The following is a 24,430-nucleotide window of genomic DNA, read 5'->3' on the forward strand; positions in this document are numbered from 1 at the left end:
TGAGGTAGGGAATTCAATTAACACTTTATCCCTGGAGCAGTAGGTACAAAAACTGTCTCCTGCCCGTGATGTTGCTCCTTCTGTTTTATTTTTAATCTCTCTCTCAGAACCCCCTTTATATACCTGCATATTTTTGAACTACTCCTATAAATTTGGCAATTGATTCTGGCATGTCATTAACTCTTAATCTTATTGTAGCTCTTAAATGCCTTTTTGTCACTAAATATAGTTATTCAGTGACTTAAAACATCAGGGGGAAATCTGGTTACTCAGCTTTATTTCTTTTAGTCAATGGTTGTGAAATTCAAACAGTTAACCCAGTCGATACCAAAATCTGTTGTACATATTTAGCTGAAAAATCTTAATTTACTGGAAAAGCAAATGCAATAAATTGAGAACAAAATTTTCCCTACTTTTTTGTATATGCTGTTAGTGATTAAGAATTTGCAAGAGCAAAAACTAGAAAAGAGCTACACTTCTCTTCATTGTTGAATACTGGCTGCTTATCAAGCTTTTTCATACAAACAGCTACACACATACTTAACATCACACAGAGGAGTCGTCCCCTCATGTACATAAATGTTTGCAAGATTAGTGCCACAATAATTGTAATGAGCATTTTGAAAATTGTTTACATTTAACTAGGTAAGCATTTCTAATGTTTATAAACCTATTTATTTAGTACTAATTGAAGGAATCAAAAGTTATTTTCATAATATTTGAACACATGGTACAGGAACCACCCCACTTACTATTGAAAGACAGCCTCTGATATAGAACACAACTGTTTGATAACACCACTATCATTGTAGAGTAGTTCAACATGAAGTGAAGAGTGGTATTTAGCTGAAATTTCTGTGAGAATTTAGATAATTACTCAAGTGGGAATTTGACCAGGATACCAACACCTCTATAAAAAGAACCTGTAAAATTGACATTCAAAGGGTCTATTAAAAACTAAAAGGGTGTGGTTTTTTTTGCCTCTTTATGATGCAAAATGAAAATCTGAAAGATTCTTAACTTTTTTTTCTTTTTTCTTGTTTTTTATCTTAGAAATATCAGCAACGTCATGTCTAAACTTCCTATTTTTGCTAAATGACCTCTGGGGGTTTTGAAGTATGTTTATTTTGAGCTCTAACTTTTTACTCTTTATAAAAGAGTATCCTGTATCCAAAATGTTAGTAATTGAAGTTAAATATGTATTAAAAAATCAAACCAAGAATTTTAAGCAATTGCTCAAATTTAGTTCTCTTGGCTCTTGTGAGGTTCTCCTGTCATTGTAGTGTTTCCAGGGCAGATTACCTTAATTTCTTATTTAGAAACAAACTAAAAATTAGAGAATGTTAACAAGCAAAAAAAAAGTTACAAGCCCATTGTTTCTCTTCCTCATTTGCAGATTTCTCTTTAAAGCAGCAGTACTGTATGTGCTAATGCAAGACTTTGAGCTAAGACAACAAAAACGTAGATTTTTGTTAGCTTTTGCAAATATTTCCCCTCCATCTAACATTAAGATTTGTTAACTATTTCTGTAAAAGCAATCAAAAATGTTTTTTGGTTTGTATTTCAGTGCAGTGTCTGCCATCCCAAATACTGCAATATGTGGATTCCTTTGCATGTCTTATACGTGTTTCAGAGTGGTAGCCGTATTAGTCTGTATCAGCAAAAACCAACGAGGAGCCCTTGTGGCACCTTAGAGACTAACACATTTATTTGGGCATAAGCTTTTGTGGGCTAGAACCCACTTCATCAGGTACATGGAGCAGAAAATACAGGAGCAGATATAAATATTGTCTGGCTATGTAGACTCTCTTCTCAGGCCTTATGCTACGAGAACTCCCAGCTATCTTCAAGACACACTGACTTCCTGAGGAAACTACAGTCCTTTGGTGATCTTCCAGAAAACACCATCCTAGCCAGTATGGATGTAGAAGCTCTCTACACAAACATTCCATACAAAGATGCACTATAAGCCTTCAGGAATAGCATCCCCGATAGCATCCCAGCAAACCTGGTGGCTGAACTTTGTGACTTTGTCCTTACCCATAATTATTTCAGATTTGGAGACAATTTATACCTTCAAGTCAGGGGACTGCTGTTGGTACCCATAGTATGCCAGCATTTTTATGACTGACTTAGAACAATGCTTCCTCAGTTCTCATCCCCTTATGCCCCTACTCTACTTTGTGCTACATTGATGACATCTTCATCATCTGGACCCATGGGAAGGAGGCCCTTGAGGAATTCCACCAAGATTTCAACAATTTCCACCCCACCATCAACCTCAGCCTGGACCAATCCATACAAGAGGTCCACTTCCTAGACACTACACTGATAATAAGTGATGGTCACATAAACACCACCCTATACTAGAAACCTACTGACTGCTATACTTACCTACATGCCTCCAGCTTTCATCCAGACCACATCACATGATCCATTGTCTACAGCTAGGCTCTAAGATACAACCGGATTGCTCTGATCCCTCAGACAGACAAACACCTACAGGATTTTTATCAAGCACTCTTAAAACTACAATACCCACCTGCTGAAGTGAAGAAACAGATTGACAGAGCCAGAAGGGTACCCAGACATCACCTACTACAATACAGGCCCAACAAAGAAAGTAACAGAATGCCACTAGCTGTCACCTACAGCCCCCAACTAAAACCTCTCCATCGCATCATCAAGGATCTACAACCTATCCTGAAGGATGATCCCTCACTCTCACACACCCTAGGGGACAGGCCAGTCCTCGCTTACAGACAGCCCCTCAACCTGAATCAAATACTCACCAGCAACTACATACCACACAACAAAAAAAACAACCCAGGAACCAAACTCTGCAACAAACCCCGGGGCCAACTCTGTCCACATATCTATTCAAGGGACACCATCATAGGATCTAACCACATCAGCCACACCATCATGGTGCTTGTTCACCTGCACATCTACCAATGTGATATATAACATCATGTGCCACAATGCCCCTCTGCCATGTACATTGGCCAAGCTGGACAGTCTCTACGCAAAAGAATAAATGGACACAAATCTGACATCAGGAATCATAATATACAAAAACCAGTAGAACACTTCAGTCTCCCTGACCACTCAATAACAGACCTAAAAGTGGCAATTCTTCAACAAAAAAAGTTCAAAAACAGACTCCAATGTGAAACTGCAGAACTAGAATTAATTTGCAAACTGAACATCATCAGATTAGGCCTGAATAAAGACTGGAAGTGGTTGGGTCATTACAAAACCTAAACTTAATTTCCCCAATACTAATTTCCCCCTACTGTTACTCACATCTTCTTGTCAACTATCTGAAACGGACCACTCTCATTACCACTTCAAAAGTATTTTTCCTCCCTTGGTATCCTGCTGTTAATTTATTTGTCTCATTAGACTGACCTCACACTTGGTAAGGCAACTCACATCTTTTCATGTATGTATACCTGCTCCTGTATTTTCCACTCCATGAATCTGATGAAGTGCGTTCTGGCCCGCAGAAGTTTATGCCCAAATAAATTTGGTAGTCTCTAAGGTGCCACAAGGACTCCTTATTGTTTATACCATATACAAACTCTCTCACCTATCTCTTATTCATAGAAAATTCATAGAAAATTCATAGAATATCAGGATTGGAAGGGACCTCAGGAGATCATCTAGTCCAACCCCCCTGCTCAAAACAGGACCAATCATGCCTCAGCAAAGGTATCTCTTGCCAGGAGGATTCTCAGCTCATTCAGATGGTGATTGAGTCCAAGTAGATTAAAGTCAGGCTTTCAAATAGGCAAACCAGTCAGGACAAAGATCGGAGATGCAAGCCTGGAGGCATGGGGCACTCACACAGGATCAAGAACTGTCTAAGGGGATCCAAACAGTAGAGCAAGCACAGCATAATTTGGCTAGAGCTCAGGGCAATCTTTGTTCTCAAGGCTTTACTTACGTGTTTTGATTCCCCTCATGCACTGATCGTGACTGATAACACCCAGCCATGTTACATAACAGACAAAGGCGAACAAGGTCTACAGTTCTGCAGAGAGAAGCTCACTTCCTATTGACTGTACAAAGAATAATATGCAGTCAATTCACTCCCTTCACTTCTGTGGGAAAATGGAATGTTAATGGCCTTCTGGCTCATCAGGCAAAAGTTGGATCATTCAGAATGTGAACTACACAGAGCTGTTTCATTTCCTGGCAAAGAAATTTGGTCTTCTAGCAACAGATGTTTGTTTGCCTACCTGAATGGACAAGATTTCAATGTTCTGCTCTTGCTGATGGGATCATAAAGCAAAGGCAACAGGTGCCTTGTTACAAAGATGATCAAAAGGGACTCTTATATGCTTTCACTCCCTTGTCCTCTCCTCACCGTAATGCTACTGAAGACCATTAGTGATGCAGCACTGGTAATTCTGGTAGCCTCATTCTGGCTAAGGAGATCTTAGTTCTTTGATCTCCTTGACATGGTACAAATAGCATCTCCATTCTGGACAGAAAACAGATGGTAGATATTACAAAGTCCAATCAGGCATCAGAATCCAGACACTCTGAATGTAGCTACCTGGCACTTAATCAGAGCCTCTTAAGTCAAAAAGGTTATTTAGAGAGATAATACCCCTATTTTACCTTCCAGAAATAAATCTACTATTTATTATATCTTCTGTGTATTCAAGGGCCAGGTTAAGGCTTACCCCTTAGTACCAGGACAAAGTTCTCACCCCCCACTACTACATAGGTGCCACAGATTCTCACATTTCTTCAATATGGACTCAGGCTAGGCCTGGCAGTTCAGACTCTCAAAAGTCAAGTTGGTGCTTTGTTTAGCATCCTTAGTGGAGCAGACAAGTAGAGTTTCATCTTACCCAGATATCCAGTGTTTTTTTTCTTATGAAAGTATCCTCCTCCTGAAGTGCATAAAGTTCTTTTATGGGATTTTGCCTGGTTCTCAGTGCTAGTAGGGCCCTCTGTTTGAACAACTCCTGAAGGTACCATGTTACTTTCTAAACATTAATGTGGCATTTTTGATAGCAATCATGTCCGTTTCTTCTTCAAATGCTTGCTCATGTCCATTCTATATTAGGTGTGTATGCTTGCCACATACACCAGTGCTGGAAGTTTTTCCTCAGCAGAATCAGTAAGGGACTGACTCTGGCATCCCCCGGAGTGGCGCCCGCATGGTGTGGTATAAGGGGCGCCACTGACTCCCCCACCCTCAGTTCCTTCTTGCCGCCAGTGCCTGAACATCTGCTGCTTTGGCTAGTGTTGTTTCATTCTCTGTTCTTGTGAACTTTGAAAACTTGTAATATAGTTGTATATAGTTAGTAGTTTCTTAGTTATCCTTAGGAGTAGTTCTCAACTGTTCATTAGTCCCAAACGGGACTCAGCTGGGGGACAGGGCATGCCTCGGTCCCCAGGCTTTAAGCCCTGCTATTGCTGCAAAAGGCCTGTGCCCATCAGAGATCCACACACCCGTTGCATATGATACTTAGGTGAAGGGCACATAAGTGACAAGTGCCGTATATGCAAATCCTTTAAACCTAGGACAAAGGAGGAGTGTGATATCCATCTGAAAGCACTCCTAATGGAGTCAGCACTCACTCTGGTCCTCAGACTCTGTTTGATGTCCTTTGCTCCTCGGCTCCTGGCAGAGTGGCTTTACCCCTTCATGAAGGGGTTTCCAAATCACTAATGCCCTGTGGCAGACCCCCTCTTTCCTGGCCTCTGTATCCAAGAGGGCCAAATGCAAGTACTTTGTGCCAACCATGAGTATTTATACTCCCATCCTACACCCAATTTCTTTGTGGCTGAGGTAGTTAACCACAAAGAGAGACAAGGACAGCCCATGGCCACCCACCAAAAATAAAGACTCAAGGAGTCTGGATCTCTCTGGACATAAGATTTATTCATCTTCCAGCCTTCAGCTGAGAGTGGCCAACCACCAGGCTCTCCTTGGCTGATATGACTTTAATATGTGGCAAACAATGGCCAAGTTTGAAGGGTTGCTCCCCGAGGCTTCCAAGAAGGTGATCCTTGATGAGGGCACCACTGCGGGCAGGGTGGCCCTCCATGCAGCACCATGGCTTCTGCTATCTCCATGCAGTGAGCCTCCTGGTTGCTCCTCTCTGAGTTGTCTTCTGAGGCTTAGAAGTCTATGCAGGACTTGCCTTTTGACAGCTGAGCCCTATTGGTGAAGCAGATTGATAGCAAGTTGCATGGCCTTCAAGGACTCCCGAACTACTCTGAAAACCCTGGGTCTTTAAGTCCCAGCCCCGGCGCGTAAGCAGTTCAAACCGCAGCAGCTTTAGGGCCAGACTGCCTCTTCAGGGCCAGCCCCACAAATGAGCCTAGGGCTACAAGTGCTGTCCAAGTCACCCGCCTCCATCCTCTTCCCAGTCGGGTTTGACCCGTACCAAGCAAGGGGACAAACGGTCATTATAAGAGTATGCCTGAGGGCGACCTAACAGACTATTCCCTGGATCCATCTATCCCACTGTTCTCCAACTGCCTTTCCCTTTTCCTCCATTATAACCTCAGACCGATGGGTCCTCAGCACAGTGGAGCCGGTTATGCCTTCCAGTTCCTTTCTACCCCCTCTTCCCACCAACCTTCCCCATCCTGCTTTAGGGACTCCTCTCAAGAGAGTCTCCTTGCACAGGAGGTAAAGAGTTTGCTACAGCTGGATGCAGTGGAAGAAGTTCCTCTCAAGTACAAGAACAAGGGGTTCTATTCCTCGTACTTCCTAATCCCAAAGGCCAAGGGCAGTCTACAGCCCATCCTGGACCTGCGAGACCTCAACAAGTACCTAACGAAGCTAAAGTTCCGCTTGGTCTCCTGGCCTCTATCATCCCTGTGACGGGTTGGATCATAGAAACCCCCTTGGGAACTGCCAACTGATGTGCCAAAACTACTTCTGCTCCTGCTTTCCTGCCCTCTGCAGCTTAGGACTCCAGCACCTGTATTGTTGAGCCAGACACACCAGTCTGCTCCAACACAAACCCAGGGTCTGAACCACGTGCCCCAAAGCTGCAGAGTTAACTGAAAGCAACTTACAGAAGTGTTCCTGTCTTTAACACTCAGACCTGGTCTACACTACGTGTTTAAACCAAAGTTAGCAGCGTTAAACCGATTTAACCCTGCACCTGTCCACACAATGAAGCTCTTTATATCGATATAAAGGGCTCTTTAAACCAATTTGTGTACTCCTCCTCGACGAGGGGAGTAGTGCTGAAATCGGTATTGCCATGTCGAATTAGGGTTAGTGTGGCCGCAATTTGACAGTATTGGCCTCCGGGCGGTATTCCAGAGTGCACCATTGTGACCGCTCTGGAAAGCAATCTGAACTCGGATGCACTGGCCAGGTAGACAGAAAAAGCCCTGCGAACTTTTGAATTTCATTTCCTGTTTGCCCAGCATGGACCTCTGATCAGCACGGGTGGCGATGCAGTCCCAAATCCAAAAAGAGCTCCAGCATGGACTGTACGGGAGATACTGGATCTGATCGCTGTATGGGGAGACAAATCTGTTCTATACAGACTCTCAACAGACATCGCACAAAAGCATTATAGAACTTTCAAGATCATGTACAAAAGCACAGGGACTCAGCAGTGCCTGGTGACAAGCATAACGGACAACGCCAAAGAACCACACTGGACATTCATGAGGTGAGAGGCGAGTACTGACGGACTCCATATCCACAGTCCCGCAGCTCAAACAATTTATTCTGGCTGAGCTCCCAGTGCCTGAAGTCACAAAACATTTCCGGGTGTTTCAAGGTGTATGTATCATTACATCTTCCCACCACCGAAAGAAAAGGGAAAAAAAATAGTTTCTAGCGCTTTTTCAGTGTCACAGTATGATCTACTGCATTGCTCGCTGGTAGACGAGGTGCTGCGCGCTGAACACCAGCATCCCTCTCTCCAGTTGGCAGAGGTGCAAAATGACTGGATATATCCATCACGTCATCATCAGCCGTCAGTTGCTCCTGGCCTGCCTCGGTGAGGTTCGGCTGGGGGCCCCTGGATAAAAATGGGAATGGACTCCCGTCAATCCCCAAGCAAATTGGATGCATGAAGGCTTGGTAACCAGCTCCTCATTCATAGCAGCTGGAGGCTGAGCTCCATCAAGCTCTCCCTTTCAGTGTCTAAAGAAAATTTTGATACTCACCTGACTATCATAGCAGCTGGAGCTGCCTCCCCTCATTTATCTCACTAAAACTCAGTGTTTTCCTTATTCCCTGCATTTTTTATACTCATCACACAAATGGCGGGAAATTCCACGGTAGCCAGTGAGGATTGGGGGAGGGGGAAGCAACGGATGGCGTATGTTGCAGGGGCACCCCCTAGTTAATTGACATTGTTAGTCATAATTTCTGCAGGATCTCCGGGGCCTGACCGGACCGGCTGTGCTCTCTGGTTTCTCTAGTACACTTGCCCCATATTCTCCAGCAGAAACTGGACTCTATTTTTATAGAAAACATAAAGAGAGGACAATGTCGGGAAGTTCATTTCCATTTGTCCATCGAGCCCATCCGGCCGACCTGAAGTCGAGGCCCAGAGCCACGGACCCGACAAAGCGGTAGAGCTGTACAAATGATTGATAACCGTCATTGCCCAATTTCCAAATGGCCATGGTGCAAATCGCTGATCAAACCACAAATTCTCATTCTGCCAAATCTACAATGGCAGACGTGCTGCAATACGGGATGGTACATCTCTGCTCTTGCAAAGGCAAATAATGCTGCGTCGTAGAACTGCAAAGTACCACGTCTGTCAGCAGCATCAGTCACACCTATGCTGACAGTGAGACAAAGGCACAAACAGGCTGCATGGTTACCATGCTATGGCGTCTGACCCGGGCAATCCAGGGCAAAAGGGGCGGAAATGATTGATCTGCTTTGCTCACGGAGGAAGGAATGAGTGACGACATTTCACCACAGAACACACCGCGACCTGTTTTGCTCCCATCAGGCATTGGGATACTCAACGCAGATATTCAATGGGTGGGTGAGACTGCAGGAACTATGGATAGCTAGGGATAGCACCACAACAGTGAACGCTCAAAAATCGACGGTTGCCTCGGTACATGGACGCACACATGGCGAATTAATGTGCTAGTGTGGCCTGCGTGCATCCAACTTCATGCAGTCTGTCTCTTAAAAACTGTTGTGTAAATCGGAGTAGATCCGTAGTGTAGACATACCCTCAGATGCCCTACTCCACTGGGTCTAAACCCCAAATAAATCTGTTTTACCTTGTATAAAGTTTATACAGGGTAAACTCATAAATTGTTTGTCCTCTATAACACTGATAGAGAGAGATGCACAGCTGTTTGTCCCCCCAGGTATTAATACATACTCTGGGTTAATTAATAAGTAAAAAGTGATTATTAAATATAGGAAGTTGGATTTAAGTGGTTCCAAGTAGTAACAGACAGAACAAAGTGAATTACCAAGTAAAATAAAATAAAACATGCAAATCTAGCTTAATACAGTAATAAAACTGAATACAGATAAAATCTCACCCTCAGAGATATTTCAATAAGATTATTTCACAGACTGGATGCCTTCCTAGTCTAGGCACAGTCCTTTCCCCTGGTACAGCCCTTGTTCCAGCTCAGGTGGTAGCTAGGGGATTTCTCATGATGGCTGCCCTCTCTGTTCTCTTCCACCCATTTATATATCTTTTGCATAAGGTGGGAATCCTTTGTCCCTCTTGGTTCCCAACCCTCCTTCTCAATGGAAAAGCAGCAGGTTAAAGATGGATTCCAGTTCAGGTGACATGATCACATGCCACTGTAAGACTTCATTACTTGCTTACCAGCACACATGTATAAAGGAAGACTTACTAGTAAAACAGAGCCCTCTAAAGACAATTGTCCTGGTTAATGGGAGTCATCAAGATTCCAAACTGCCATTAATGACCCACAGTTTGCATAAACACAATAGGCCCTCAGAGTTATATTTCTAGTTTGATACAAGAGTGATCATAGAATATCAGGGTTGGAAGGGACCTCAGGAGGTCATTTAGTCCAACCCCCTGCTCAAAGCAGGACCTATCCCCAGACAGATTTTTTCCCCAGTTCCCTAAACGGCCCCCTCAAGGATTGAACTCACAACGCTGGGTTTAGCAGGCCAATGCTCAAACCACTGAGCTATACCTCTCCACGTTCCATGTTTATACAAATAGGATGACCACACTCCATAGATTATAAGCTTTGTAATGATACCTTACAAGAGACCTTTTGCACGAAGCATATTTCCGTTACATTATATTCAAACTAATTTCATAAAATCATATAGTGTGCAACGTCACAATCCCCTCCCTGGATCTGAGAGTCTGGTATGCCACCGTTGACTTGAAGGATGCATACTTCCACATAGCCATCTTTCAAGGGCACAGATGCTTCCTCCGGTTTGCAGTGGGACGCCACTGCTACCAGTTTGCAGTCCTCCTGTTCAGTCTGGTGACAGCATCAAGAGTGTTTTCCAAGTGCACGTGGGTGGTGGCTGCTTACCTCAGGTGTTGGGATATCCAGATCTACCTGTACCTTGATGACTGGCTCATCAAAGGCAGCTCCAGGTCTCAAGTCCAAGGGGATGTCACGGTGCTTCAAGCCACATGCTGCTCTCCGGGCCTACTGGTAAACAACAAAAAGTTGACATTAGTGCTGGTGCAAAGGATAGAGTTAATCGGAGCAGTTCTCTACTCGAACTGCGCCAGAGTGTTCCTGCCACTGGACAGGTTCCACATGTTAACGAACCTCATCATGGAAGTCTCTGCTCCCTCTGACTACAGCCAGGGTCTGCCTGCACCTGCTGGGTCACATGGCAGTGTGCACTTACATGGTCTGCCATGCCAGACTCCGGATGTGGCCCCTGCAACAATGGCTGGGGATGATCTATTCCCAGTCCCGAGACCCCCTGGAAAAGATAGTTAACATTCCTCAGGCGATACTTCTCTCACTGCAATGGTGGACCGACCACAGGACAGTTCTGAAGGTGGTTCCGTTCGACAACCTTCCTTTATCGAGTTGGTGTCGGACACCTTGGACCTCAGCTGGGGTGCGCATCTCAGTGTCCTCCAGACTTGGGATGTGTTACCCAGAGGAGGCACAGTTGCACATATCAAAGAGCTCCAAGCAGTCTGGCTGGTGTGCGGAGTCTTCTTGCCCCACCTGTCGGGCAAGGTGGCATGAGTCCTGACAGACAACACAGAATCGATGTTCTACATCAACATGCAAGGGGGACTGTGCTCATCAGCTCTCTGTCAGCAGGCACCCCATCTATGGGATTTCTGCATCAGCCAAAAAATCCACCTGGAAGCTTGGCACCTCCCCGATGTCAAGAATATGCTGGCAGACCAGTTCAGCAGGGACTTCTTTCACCATGAGTGGTCGCTCCATCCAGAGGTAGCCTGCATGAACTTCCAAAGGTGGGGAACTTCCCAAGTGGAACTGTTCACTACCAGATAGAACAGGAATTGCCACTGGTTTTATTCTTGGCAAGGTCTGAGCAAAGGCTCTGTCTCTGATGCCTTCCTCCTGACATGGTCAGGGAGCCTAATGTATGCATTCCTTCCGATTTCTGCTCATCAGCAGGGCCCTGACAAAGATCAAGAGAGACAAGGCACAGGTTATTGTGATCTCCCCAGCATGGTCTCGCCAGCATTGGTTCGGCACGCTCAAGAACCTGTCAGCAGCCCCTCCCGGGCCCCTGCCCAACCAACCAAACCTGCTATCACAGGACCACGATCGGCTCTTACACCCCAACCTCAAGTCCCTCCACCTCTCGGCCTGGATTACGTGTGGCTGAACCCGGAGGAGCAGACCTGTTTGGAAGGAGTCCAACAAGTCCTCCTGGGCAGTAGGAAGCCCTCAACTAGACTGACTTACCTGGCCAAATGCACGAGGTTTTTTCACTGGATGTCCAAAGGTGGCATCTCTCCCTCGTATTTTTCCATACAGGTTGTCCTTGACTACCTGCTCCATTTGAGGAATCAGGGCCCAGCACACAGTTCCATTAGAGTGCATCTCACAGCCATCTCCACTTTTCACCCGCCGATCCAAGGACAGACAGTGTTTTCCCGTGACATGATGGTCAGTTTCTTGAGGGCTTGAGAGACTCTTCCCGCAGGTACAGGCTCCTGTCCTGCAGTGGGATTTTAATTTGGTCATTGGCCCACCCTTTGAGCGGCTGGGTTCCTGCTCCTAGTCCCACCTGTCATGGAAGGTTGCATTCCAGGTAGGGGTGACATCGGCGAGAATGGTCTCTGAAATTAAAGCTTTGATGTCAGAACTTCTGTATGCAGTCTTCTATAAAGATAAGGTTTAGCTGAGGCCCTACCTGGCCTTCCTGCCAAAGCTGGTCTCCACCATCCATATGAACCAAGACATCTTTCTCCCGGTATTCTGTCCCAAAACTGCAAAAAACCAGTGAAGAGAGGCGTCTTAAGGCTTTTTACTTAGAATGTACCAAGCCTTTCGGTAAATCAACTCAACTCTTCTTTGCTACAGAGATCTGTCACTAAATTCTGTAGATATGCATCTAAAATTGAATCGATCCACAGTGACCTGTATTCACATGGGCATAGTTGCAAGCCCTTGGATTGTGAACTCCCTATGTCTTCGTATGCATTTGTATGACCCCTGCCAGAACAGGGCCCTGATTCTGATTGGCTCCATCAGTGATGAAAATGCTAATGAATGAATAATAAAAAAAATGAGAAGATTTAGTAGACAGGAAATAGTCAAGGCAAAAAATTGTCCATTACTGACATGGGAAAGAGTGGAAATAACATATGCCCCTTAAAATCCAGGATAACATGGTTTTATGCATAAATAAATAACATGGAAATAACAACATTGTTATCAGCATGTTACACTTGAACTTTTACTGTCCATCAATAACTCATCTGAGTTGTGTTTCAACAAAGCACTTATGAAGATGAATGGCTCCACTGACTTTGGTGGGATTTTGGGGGTTGTGCTTAATGTTTAGCACATGGTAACGTGCTTTGCTGAATTAAGACCTTAATGGATGGAGCTAACCCCTTTTATAGAAAGAAAAGAAAACCCTTCTAAGAGATTTTATTTTGAGTTATATCTTCCTAAAAAGTGTCTATCCTAAGCTTATTACTGTACAGTAACTACACTGCAGTGTTGATCTATAATACCCAATAGAGTAACTGATTTCATAATGCTTATTAATGCATATATTGGGACACATGTACCACATCCTTCCTGTTAAAGTATGATTCTCTGAACAGAGGTGAGGTTTGTTGCTAAGATGATGTGAGGAAGTTTCTAAATTAGTAGGCATAACATTAGGGATTCCAATAAGGCAAAACATTATTAATTTGACTTCCTCCTTTGGGAAATACAGTCAACTGGAAAAAAGACTTAAAAATAAATGTTAGTTTACCTTTGTATTTATTTTATGTTTGGATTATTGTATTGGTGTACAGCACTGAGAGAGGTGGAGGAGGTGCCCTATCAATTGAAATAAATAACTTTTTATGTCTATTTTATTACAGTGTTCCCTGCTCCCAGTTATTGTAAAGAAAATGTTCTACTGTTTGCTTTGGATATTTACTGTGCTTTGCAGAATCTATAAAGCAGGTAGGATGAAACACTTCTGTATTACTAACTTGTGTCTTATTTTAAGAAATCTTTCCAAAGAAAAGGAAAAACTGCTATCTTTTCAAGAGTAACTGAATAGAAAAAGTACATTTAAAACACTAGAATTTCGATTAAATATGTAATTGTATGAGCTGTCTCCCAGTTAATTGGAAATGGTACTTGTGGAGTAGCATAGAGCAACAAATGAAGTAATCACAGATATTGTAGCTGATCTCAATTTACAGTTAGAAAGCAGATAATAAATATAATATCAGTATTTGCTTAATCTCATTATAAACTCACAGACTGAACCACATTAATTAGATAATTCTTTCCCTGTTGCTTAGGGAAGAAGAGGGCATCTGTATTGAAAAGCCATGACAAAGCTTCTCATCGTTCGCCAGTCAGGATGCAGCTTTTTTGGAGAATTTTAGACTTAAACAAATGTGAACTAACAGTATTTAATATTTACAGGGAAGATGCGTACAGCCACATATTCCCTATTCAGAAACAAATTTAATAAACCTTAATGTTCATATATTGCCCCCAATTTAAAGAGTTGGTATTTGTCGTCAGTGCAAAATAGTATTTGAGATTCCAATTTTCCTTTATCCTTAGAACAGGAAATAACACTGCTAATTTGGCAGAATATGGAGTCTTTAGTGGCTAAATTGGCAGTTCACATGCAAATTGTTATGCATCACTTTGCAAAGATTTTAAAGTAATCACAAGACAGGCAACAAGGTCATGTTTAAAAGGATTTTTTATCTCTTTTTGGCTTGAGTTGCATGCAAGAAATATACAAACGTCTTCAGAAGCCAGAACACTCTATGGAAGGGATACAGAATATATAGATGTACAGCTGAACAGTAACCTATCACATATATCACTATGCAACCAGTATTTAAAATCTTTGATTTGGACACTTGTGTAACAAAAGTAGTAAATAGATGATTCAACCTACCTAAATGCATACATGTAGGTTAACATATGGCATTAGAGAAAAACAGCAGAAAGCATGGAAGAGATGAGTTTCTTTGTTGGGGTGCAGAAGTAAAAAGGAATAAAAGATCACCTACATATGAAAGCAGTTTTGGAAGCTTTGCATTTTAGTCACGTTAGTGTTGTCCTGTACCATGGGGCACAAACACCACTGAGAAGCAAAGGAAATTTGCTTTCTGCAACTTCCCTAACAAACAGGGTGTTTGAGAGGAGAGCTGGGTTAATAATGTGTAGTATAGAGGAAAATGACACACATTCGGAACAAAATTTGACTGTTTCACTGAATGAACTAGATAATGAGCACTTCTTAAAGTGCCAGATGACCACCCTATCTGCTTGTTATTTTCATATTCATAGAGCTGGTCATTCTAATGAAGGGGTGTGTGTATGTGTGTGTGTGTATGTGTGTGTTTATAATATCAGCTATGTTAAAAGAACATTAATGAGGTTGCAAAGTCAAGCACTAAAAAGTTAGGAATTGTCAGAATTAAGATTCCCTGTGCATCTTAAATTAGTTAGTTTGGCAAAGTTATAAGCAATTGAAACAGGATATAATAATAGGAAGTATCAGGCAACCTTAATAATACACTGTGATACCAACCCCTCCTATAATGAGATATGAAATATATGGCAGCCTCTAGGGGCAGGATGCATGGTTCAGCTAGCTGTAATACAATGATCACAAATGGTTTTGTTCTGTACCCTTCCCCCTGCTTCCTTTGTCTCTTCAGATGCAGTGAGTGCGATAGGTAAGGGGGAAGAGAGAAAGAGGTGTGTTTGTCCCTTGGTATAGTTTCAGGCCCCCCTCTTAAAAAACATTTCCACTTGAGACACAGGAGCCAAAGAGATGATGTGGATGGAAATTCTCTGCTGGTTTTTTCACCTGTTTGAACTTTCTTCATCTTCACTTCTTGCTTGATGACTCTGTTTACTGCTTAAATGCAAATTTAGAGCACCCATTCCTTTGTTTACGACAGACCTGTTTGCCAAATTCCATCTGGGCAGGGCTGTGACACTTGGAACATGTGTTAGTAACACCATGCAGGGGAATTTTATAACTTCATATACAATGTTGCCACACATTTACTGGTACAATAATGAGCAGCAAATTATGAGTTTTGAAATGATACCTTGAAAGGCATGCTTTGCACAAAGATTATTATAGTAAGGTGTATGGTGTGAATATAGGGGTGTATTCTGTTACAAACAGTTCTTCAGATTTATTTCTTAAAAATGACTCCGGTGGGGAGTCTCCCTCACATGATCTGCTGTGAATATCTGTGCAAAGATTTATGGTAATTTATCTTCTTCTCAATGGCCTGGTCTTTCTTGAGTGCTCCTTTAGCATCTCAATTGTTCAGTGGCCCCACTGATTGGCAGGCTTCCTGCTTCTGATGTACTTAAAATTTTTTTTGCTGTTAGTTTATGAGTCATTTGCTAATTGCTCTCCAAATTCTTTTTGGATTGCATAATTATACTTTTACATTGATTTGCCAGTTTGTTCCTTTCTATTTTCTTCAGCAGGATTTGACTTCACATTTTCATCTTTAACTGCCTCTTTCACTCTGTTTAGCCATGGTGGCATTTTTTGGTCCTCTTACCTATTATTTTTAATTTGGGGTATACATTTAATTTGAGATTCTATAATGGTGTTTTTGAAAAGTTCCCATGCAATTTGCAGGCATTTCATACTTGTGACTGTTCCTTTTAATTTCCATGTAACTAGCTTCCTCGTTTTTGTGTAGTTCCACTTTCTGAAGCTAAATGCTACTGTGATGGGCTTCTTTGGTATTTTTCCTCTCATAGGGATGTTAAATTTAATTATATATATTACCGAGTGGTTCAGCTACATTCACCTCTTGGACAAGATCCTGTGTTCCACTTGGGACTAAACCAAGAATTGCCTCTCCCCTTCTGAGTTTCAAGACTAACTACTGCAAGAAGCATTAATGGTGTCTAGAAACTTTATTTTTTCATGCTATCCAGAGATGATGTATCCAGTCAATATGGGGATAGTTGACATCCCACATTATTACTGAGTTTTCTATTTTTGTAGTTTTTCTAAATCTCCCTGAGCATTTCACAATTACTATTGCCATCTTGATGAGGTAGTCAGTAGTATATTCCTGCTGTTCTACTCTTATTATTCAAGTATGGAATTTCTAGCTGTAGAGATTCTGTGGTACAGTTTGATTCATTTAAGATTTTTACTATATTTGACACTCTGCTTTCTTTCACCTATAGTATCACTCTCTCACTAGCCCAATCTATTCTGTTATTCCTGTATATTTGGTACCTTGATATTATGGCGTCCCATGGATTGTCATCATTAGATCAAGTTTCTGTGATATCAATATCCTCATTTAATACCAGGCACTCAAGTTCACCCATCTTAGTATTTAGACTATTATTGAGGATGCGGGTGATGTCAGGGTCTGTGGGTCTTGAATGCTGGTCCACATGGCTCTTAGGCACTAGTATGTTCCAGCCTGCCACCTAGTGCTCTTGCAATTTTTGCTTTGCACATAATTGAATCCCTAATTGTCAAATAGGACCAGAACAGAGGAATAGGAGATATATTTAAGAGGATTTTCTGGAATCAGACTGTGGACATACTATTTCAACAATGTATTATGGTTCTGTACTTATTGCTACTTTAGTTTGATGTTTCAAGTTTTTTCTTTCACTTCACTTAGTATAAGAAATGTATTTCACCTTTTAATGAATAAATTCTCTTAATGCAGGACCTGGTTGCTGATTGTGGTGACAACTGTTCCTTGAGGTCTGGGAATGACATTTGAGTGGAAAAATAGTTTAACTTACAAGGTGCTCCACCTGTTTGAATGAACTGAAGTAGGATACTGTATAAATTTAACACCAGGAGTTCTCAAGCTTTACTGTAGTAAGGAATACATTTTAATGGAGATTATCATGTGAATTGCTTGTTCTCCGGTTCAGGATCATCTAATGATCCAGTGGCAACTACAGCCATTACATACATGGAAAAATAAAACTAATGAAGTATTTATTTTGTAATTTCAGTGTAGATGTTCGGGAGCCTGAGCTCTGGGACCCTCACCCCTTGTGGGGGCCCAGAGAGCCCAAACATCTATACTACAGTTAAACAACCCCTTCGCCCAAGCCCAGCAAGCCTGAGTTGGCTGACCCAGGCCAGCCACGGGTGTCTAATTACAGTGTAGACATACCCATAGTCTGACTTTTTTTTTTTTTTTTTTTAGATAGACATTCTATGAGAAATGCTTACATTTCTCCTGAGTCTCCTGAAATTGAAAGAGGTTCAACCTTAAAACTTCTTTGCATTCTGGAAAACTACGACATGCCTTACGGAAATGCAAGTCATGTTATCTGGAAGTTGAATCAGAATTTGATTGCACAAGAAAACTACAACATTATCAATGAAACTGTTGCTGGTGTAACCATCCATAATTTCACCCATGAAAGTGCACATGTGAAATGTTTAATTAAATATCCAGATAAAGAACAACTTCTGGTTCACACCAAAGTTAAATCTGGCTGTAAGTAGAATCACATGATTTTGAAATTAAATGGTTTTAAAAGATACTAATGTAAACGATACCTTTAATAGTTATAGTGGACAACTTTTAAATGTTTTAAAATTATTAGTCCATTTGTTAGTTTGTTGTATTATTAGGACATTTACGTACAAGCATTTTTTCTATTTTTCTGAAACGACAGAAGAATACCTGCTTCCCCTGCTGATGCGTGTTCATAGTTCTTGACTTCTGTGGGCTTTTGTTCAAGCTCTTGGATGCTAAAATGTTGCATCTAGTCTACCCTACCCTAACAATCTCTAGGGAAGATACTGAGAAAGCTCCTCTTGTCCAGCAAATTATAATTGTCCTATAAGCTGTCTGAAAGTGATGACCGTTTGCACAAACATGCATTTCAGTCTAAAGCTCCTGTGATTGGGGATGAATTAAGGCAGGATCTACAAATTTTTGCTTAGGGGTGAGAGGAGACCAGTGCTTAATTTCTGGCAGGGCTTGCTGGGGCTGAGTCATGGCACCTCGGGGCTTGCCGCATCAGCTATGAAAGTAAAAAGGTTGCTTGAGACCTGGCATCTAGTTGCTTGAGCTCTGGCACCTCTTTCAGTACAAATTAAGCACTGGAGGGGGCCAATGCTTCAGTCAAGTTTGGATCCAAGGATCAGTGCAGCGAAGTCCACCACTAGAGAGGAGACTAGAAGGCAGGAAGTCCAGTGTGCCACAAGCACTTTATTAAAGGAGAGGTTCATTGCTTTTGTTATCTGGGGTGGGGGAGGGCAGCTTTAGTTTGAGGGGTTATTCAGTTGAGTTGTTCCATTGAGACTAGTTCCATCCTACCCAGCTCCCATTCCTCTGTATGGGGAGCCTGGTTTTGACACAGAAACCTCTTTGGAGTCTCATATTATCCTAGATGCCTTCCGACTGTAAAGGTTACAGCGGGTTTCCTTTTTAGGGGAGGGGTAGTCTAGCTCTTAGGAGATGAAGGAAATCAGTGGTCTCTTTAGTGTGAGATGCTGACAAATAATATAGGTAACTCTCCCAACCCTCAAAGGCTCATGCAAGGTCCTTAGATCAGTGATATTACTGGATGTGGAGTCAAAGACGCTGAGAAGGAACCAGTAGGAACTCTGTCTTTTCAGAAGCTGGCTGCCTGTCTCTCTGACTACTACACTTCTAAGGAGTTTCCTTCCTTTATTCCAAACAGCTAATTTGGCCTTCAGCCCCAACTCAGTACACGTGTGGGAAGTCTTAGAAGGGAGTTAATTCCCTGCCTTTGCATCATATTATCACTGGCTCTATGGTTTGATTTTGTAATATAGTAGAAAACTTGAGGGTGCATCTTATTTACAAGGCAAGTAAGATATATCTATATCTATCTGTATATGTCTAGAGAGATAATCACAAATATATATCTGAGAAAAATAAACTTTGAGACTGAAGGTCTATGTGTTTTTTGGCCCAAGATAAGATTGCTACTGAAAGTACTTTCAAGCCTGCTGTTTTTTTGTTATACCAAAATGCTTAGTTATATATTTTTTGAGAATTAATTTGGCTAAAAACATTTGTTTGAGTTCTAAGGGCAGTAGTGAGTCAAAGTAGGGATATGAATATTGTAAATTTACCGAAATTTGCCATGAAGCTAAGCCTTCTGACTGGCTGAGATCATACTATTTCTGTGCAGTATTCAATTATATGTTTTTGTCTTAGAGTTTAATTCTCTTTTTTTTATCTGATTATAGTTCCACCAAGCACACCAGGGAATATTTCCTGCATTTACCATTACAATGTTAAATTTACTTGCAGTTGGATTCCAGGAAAAGAAACCTATCTTACAACAAAATACACTCTTATTAGAAAGCTGTAAGTATAGGAGTTTGGCTATGGTGGATGAAGACTGTCACTGTTTGGTCACCGGTTTAACTTGAGGCCTGTAATGAGAAAAGTTATTCTACTCTGTTATCTTGTTAGTCTCCTCTGTGAAATAAATTAATGCTTTTAATCCACTATTTAATAGGCAAATATCCATATCATAATTTGGCATTTATATCCTTATTTGCAATTTCACCAAAGAAATCAAGAACTGAATGTATATGGAGACCTAACACCTTTTCACACTAAATGTTGTGCTTCAAAGTCAGGGTGGAGGCATTTTGGTGGAGTAGTGTGAAGAAACTTTCCTTGTCATTGCATCTATTATGGGAATAAATAAATGATTTTTTTCTTCAAGGCTTTCAACTGAAAATCACTTAAAACATGCTCCCTACCATCCTGTCTGGCTACATCAAATTTGATTACTTTATAGTAATATGTCTTACACATAAGAATGCTTTGGAATAAGTCATAGACTCATAGAAGATTAGGGTTGGAAGAGACCACAGGAGGTTATATAGTCCAATCCCCTGCTCAAAGCAGTACCAACAAATCTTTCATTTCAAGCCTTGAACTTGTGTAGGCTTACTCATAAGAAGGGTACATTTTAGCACTTTGGAGCATACCTAGTGTAAACCCCACTATTTATTATAAGTATTATAAATGCATTTGTATTTTGTTAGAACACATAGTGTAGTTCTTGACTGTAACTCCAACAGTGTGATGAAGGCTAATATTATTCTTGGGTGCATTAACAGGAGTATTGTATGTAAGGCCATGCCAACACTTATCGGTAGATCGTCATTGCTGCTATCAATGGAGTGAATGTCAATTTAGCAGGTCTGGTGAAGTCACTCTAAATCGATATGAGAGCACTCTCCCATTGATTTGTGTACTCCACCTTCCCGAGAAGAGTAAGAGAAGTTGGCAAGAGAGCATCTCCCGTCGACACAGCGCAGTGTAGACACTGCGGTAAGTCGACCTAAGCTACATCGACTTCAATTATGTTATTTATGTACAGTAACTCCTCACTTAATGTCGTCCCGGTTAACATTGTTATGTTGCTGATCAGTTAGAGAACATGCTCGTTTAAAGTTGCACAGTGCTTCCTTATGATGTTGTTTGGCAGTCACCTGCTTTGTCCACTGCTTGCAGAAAGACTCCCCCACTCCTGCCTCCGCTTTTGTACCTCATCTCCACAGAGTGTGGGGGGACATGACAGGGTTCAGGACAGGGAGCTTGTGGGCAGCAGCTGTTGTCTCAACTTGCTGATCTACTTAAAAAGGCAGTGTACGTAGAGTGGAGTCAGCGTACTTAAAAGGGCATTGCATGTGTCTCTCACACACACGCAGTGTGTGTCTCTGTCTCTCGTGCTCTAACGCGGGGTGTGTGTCTCTCACACACACACGCGCATGCAGTGTGTGTCTCTGGCTCTCTCTGCCATGCTGTGTCTCCTCTCTCCATTCGTGGTGCCTTGTAGAGTGTGAGGCTATATTAACAACAATGTGTTAACCCTTGAGGGCTCAGCTGAGTACTAGTTCATCATTTAACCATAAGGCATTCCCAGGGAAATATCCCACCCTCTGACTCTACACCCTCAACCAAGCTTCACAATCATCATTGCTGTGTACAGTATTAAATTGTTTGTTTAAAACTTATACTGTATGTATAGTTTTTTGCCTGGTGAAAAAAATTTCCCTGGAACCTACACCTGCCCCCCTTTACATTAATTCTTATGGGGGAGATGGATTCGCTTAATGTCATTTTGCTTAAAGTAACATTTTTCAGGAACATAACTACAACATTAAGCGAGGAATTACTGTAACTGAAGTGGTGTAACCTGGGTCGACTTACCACGGTAGTGTACACCAGCCCTAAGATACGAGAGATAATTGTTCTGCTGTAGCTGGTACTGTGTATTGTATCCAGTGTTGGGTCCCACACTTTAAGAAAGATGTAGACAAATTGGAGAGAATCCAGAGAAGAGCAACAGAAATTATAAAAGATTTAGAAATCCTGACCGATCAGGAAAAGTTAAAAAAAATCTCGGTTTGTTTAGTTGTGAGATAAGAAGACTGAGAGGGCACCTGAGAACAGTCTTCAAATATAAGAGCTGTTATAAAGAGGATGGTGATCAGTTGTTCTCCTTCTCCACTTAAGGTCGGATAAGAAGTAATCAGTTTAATCTGCATCAAGGGAGATTTTGGTTAGATATTAGGAAAAACTCTGACTATAAGGGTATTTATGAACTGGAATAAGCTTCCAAAGTAGGTTGTGGAACCCCTGTCATTAGAGGTTTTTAAGAACAGGTTGGACCAGTGATACTCAAACTTTTGTACTGGTGACCCCTTTCACACAGCAAGTCTCTGAATGTGACTCCCCCCCCTTATAAATTGAAAACACTTTTTAATATATATAACACCATTATAAATGCTGGAGGCAAAGCGGGGTTTGGGGTGGAGGCTGACAGCTCACGACCCCCAACATAATAACCTCACGATCTCCTGAGAGTTCCTGACCTCCAGTTTGAGAACCCCTGGGTTAGATAAACAGCTATCAAGGATGGCCTAGGTATACTTGGTCCTACCTCAGTGTAGGGGACTGGACTAAGTGAAGTCTTGGGGTCCCTTCCAGCCCTACATTTCTATGATTCTGTGTCTAAAATGGGTCTTGATACCCTGGTCTAGTCTGGTCCAGTAATTAAGTAATTTTAATTGGTCTTCTAATAAGCCTCCTGAATTGTAAGTAGGTTAGAACTGAGAGTATTAAACATGAAGATGATTAACATGTTTTAAATAATGAAAAACATGGTGACTTTTAGAAAATATAGATATACAGAAAACACACAACAGAGTGAGTGGAAAAACTTCTTTGGTAAAGTAATCCATTAACTTCTGCAATAAATTCTGCAGAAGAATTAGGAAAGTACCTTTATAAAATGCTTCCTATTATGGCTGTCAAGATTAAATTATCTAGAGAGAAAATATACACTTGGTGGAAAATGAATTTTAATGAAGAGCTGTTGAAGATAGCCTCTAAATATTTTTTTCTATATTTTAGAATGATTTTGTGTTTTCCTCTTTCTACTCTTTGTTTTTGGTAATAGACCCATTTTTATGGCAACAGATTGTGATAATATTTGCAAAACAAATCGGAGTATATGCTCTTCATTTTATCCATTCCCTGCTCGAGACTATGTTAATGTGAGAGAGGAAGATGCTTTAGTTGAAGACGAATTGGATTTTCATTCTGTGCAAGATATAAAATCAGGTAATTTGATGTACATATCAGTATCTGATGACCATAGAGTAAATTCATTAAGTTATTAATAACTTCATTTCCTGGGTATTCCTAGACAAAAACTACATTAAGATGGAGCCTGTTTTGAAAGTACATATTTGATAAGCTCCTTAAGGGCAAAAAAAAAATAAATTACTGGGATGTTATTCACCCAAAACCAAGTATTACTAATGCAGGATATTAGTTAAGGTTACAGGTAAAAGGAACCCACACAGGATAAGATAAGACTAGAGCTAGTTGGAAAAACTTTGAACCATTTTCTGTTGGAATATGTAGTTTGGTTGAAATTGAAATGCTTTGCAAAATCACATCCGTTTTGCCAAAATTTGGCTAGAGAGAAATATGAGGAAAAGTTCTGACAATATTGAAACATTTCTTCCAAAAATGTTGAAAAGTAAACATTTTGATTTTTCATTTTGAAATGATTGTTTTGAATTTTTTAATATTTTGTATTGTATGTTATATAAAAATCAAAGCAATTAATTTTTGTGAAAATGAAACATTTAAGTCAATCTGAAATTATTTTTATTTCTAGAATTTTCTTTTGCAAAAGAATTTTGAAATTTTCAGGTTTTGTTCCCATTCAGAATGAAACCAAAGTTTAAAATCTCAAAATCTTTTGTGAAATGGAAATTCCATCCTCCGCTGAGCTCTAATGAAAAATACCCAGTAAGGCACTTCTTGCAAACACTGTGTCCATATATTAATCGTTATGTTAAAAGTAATCCATAACCGTTGTGTTTTGACTGGGCAATTTAATGTGCAGTTCTATTTTGTTGATAGAATAATGTATATCATAAGTGTATGCACATCCTGACTATCAGTGGGAGCTTTTGGTGCCCACTACCTCTGAAAATCTGCCCAGCACCTTTTTAAAGACCACCGCAAGATAAAATATGCTATTGAAGACTGGAACTACTTTTCTGAAACCAACTTCCTGATGTCTAGTTCAGTCTTTGGGATGACTACACTCATTCAATAAAACCTGCGACTATTGGGCAATTGGAGTGTTTTTAGTATTTCATTTAATTTGGTTTGCTTGGTAATTGTGTGCACGCAAACAATATGGCTTTTAATACAGTCAAATATAAAGTCAGACATCTAGGAACAAAGAA

The 24,430-nt window shown here is 41.2% G+C and overlaps 1 protein-coding gene across 1 annotated transcript in view; it reads left to right on the top strand.

Annotated features, from left to right (window-relative positions):
• Nucleotides 1-13,537: 13,537 nt before the first annotated feature.
• The window catches only part of IL31RA (interleukin 31 receptor A), a 60,827-nt gene continuing 49,934 nt past the window's right edge, over nucleotides 13,538-24,430 (top strand). Inside the window, 4 exon segments of the mRNA XM_032769020.2 lie at nucleotides 13,538-13,617; nucleotides 17,859-18,155; nucleotides 19,886-20,006; nucleotides 23,122-23,285. Of these exon segments, the coding sequence (XP_032624911.1) occupies nucleotides 13,563-13,617; nucleotides 17,859-18,155; nucleotides 19,886-20,006; nucleotides 23,122-23,285 (637 nt within the window). The 5' untranslated portion in view covers nucleotides 13,538-13,562.

Source organism: Chelonoidis abingdonii, chromosome 6 (genome assembly GCF_003597395.2).
Source record: "Chelonoidis abingdonii isolate Lonesome George chromosome 6, CheloAbing_2.0, whole genome shotgun sequence".
Classification (NCBI taxonomy): Eukaryota; Metazoa; Chordata; order Testudines; family Testudinidae; genus Chelonoidis; species Chelonoidis abingdonii.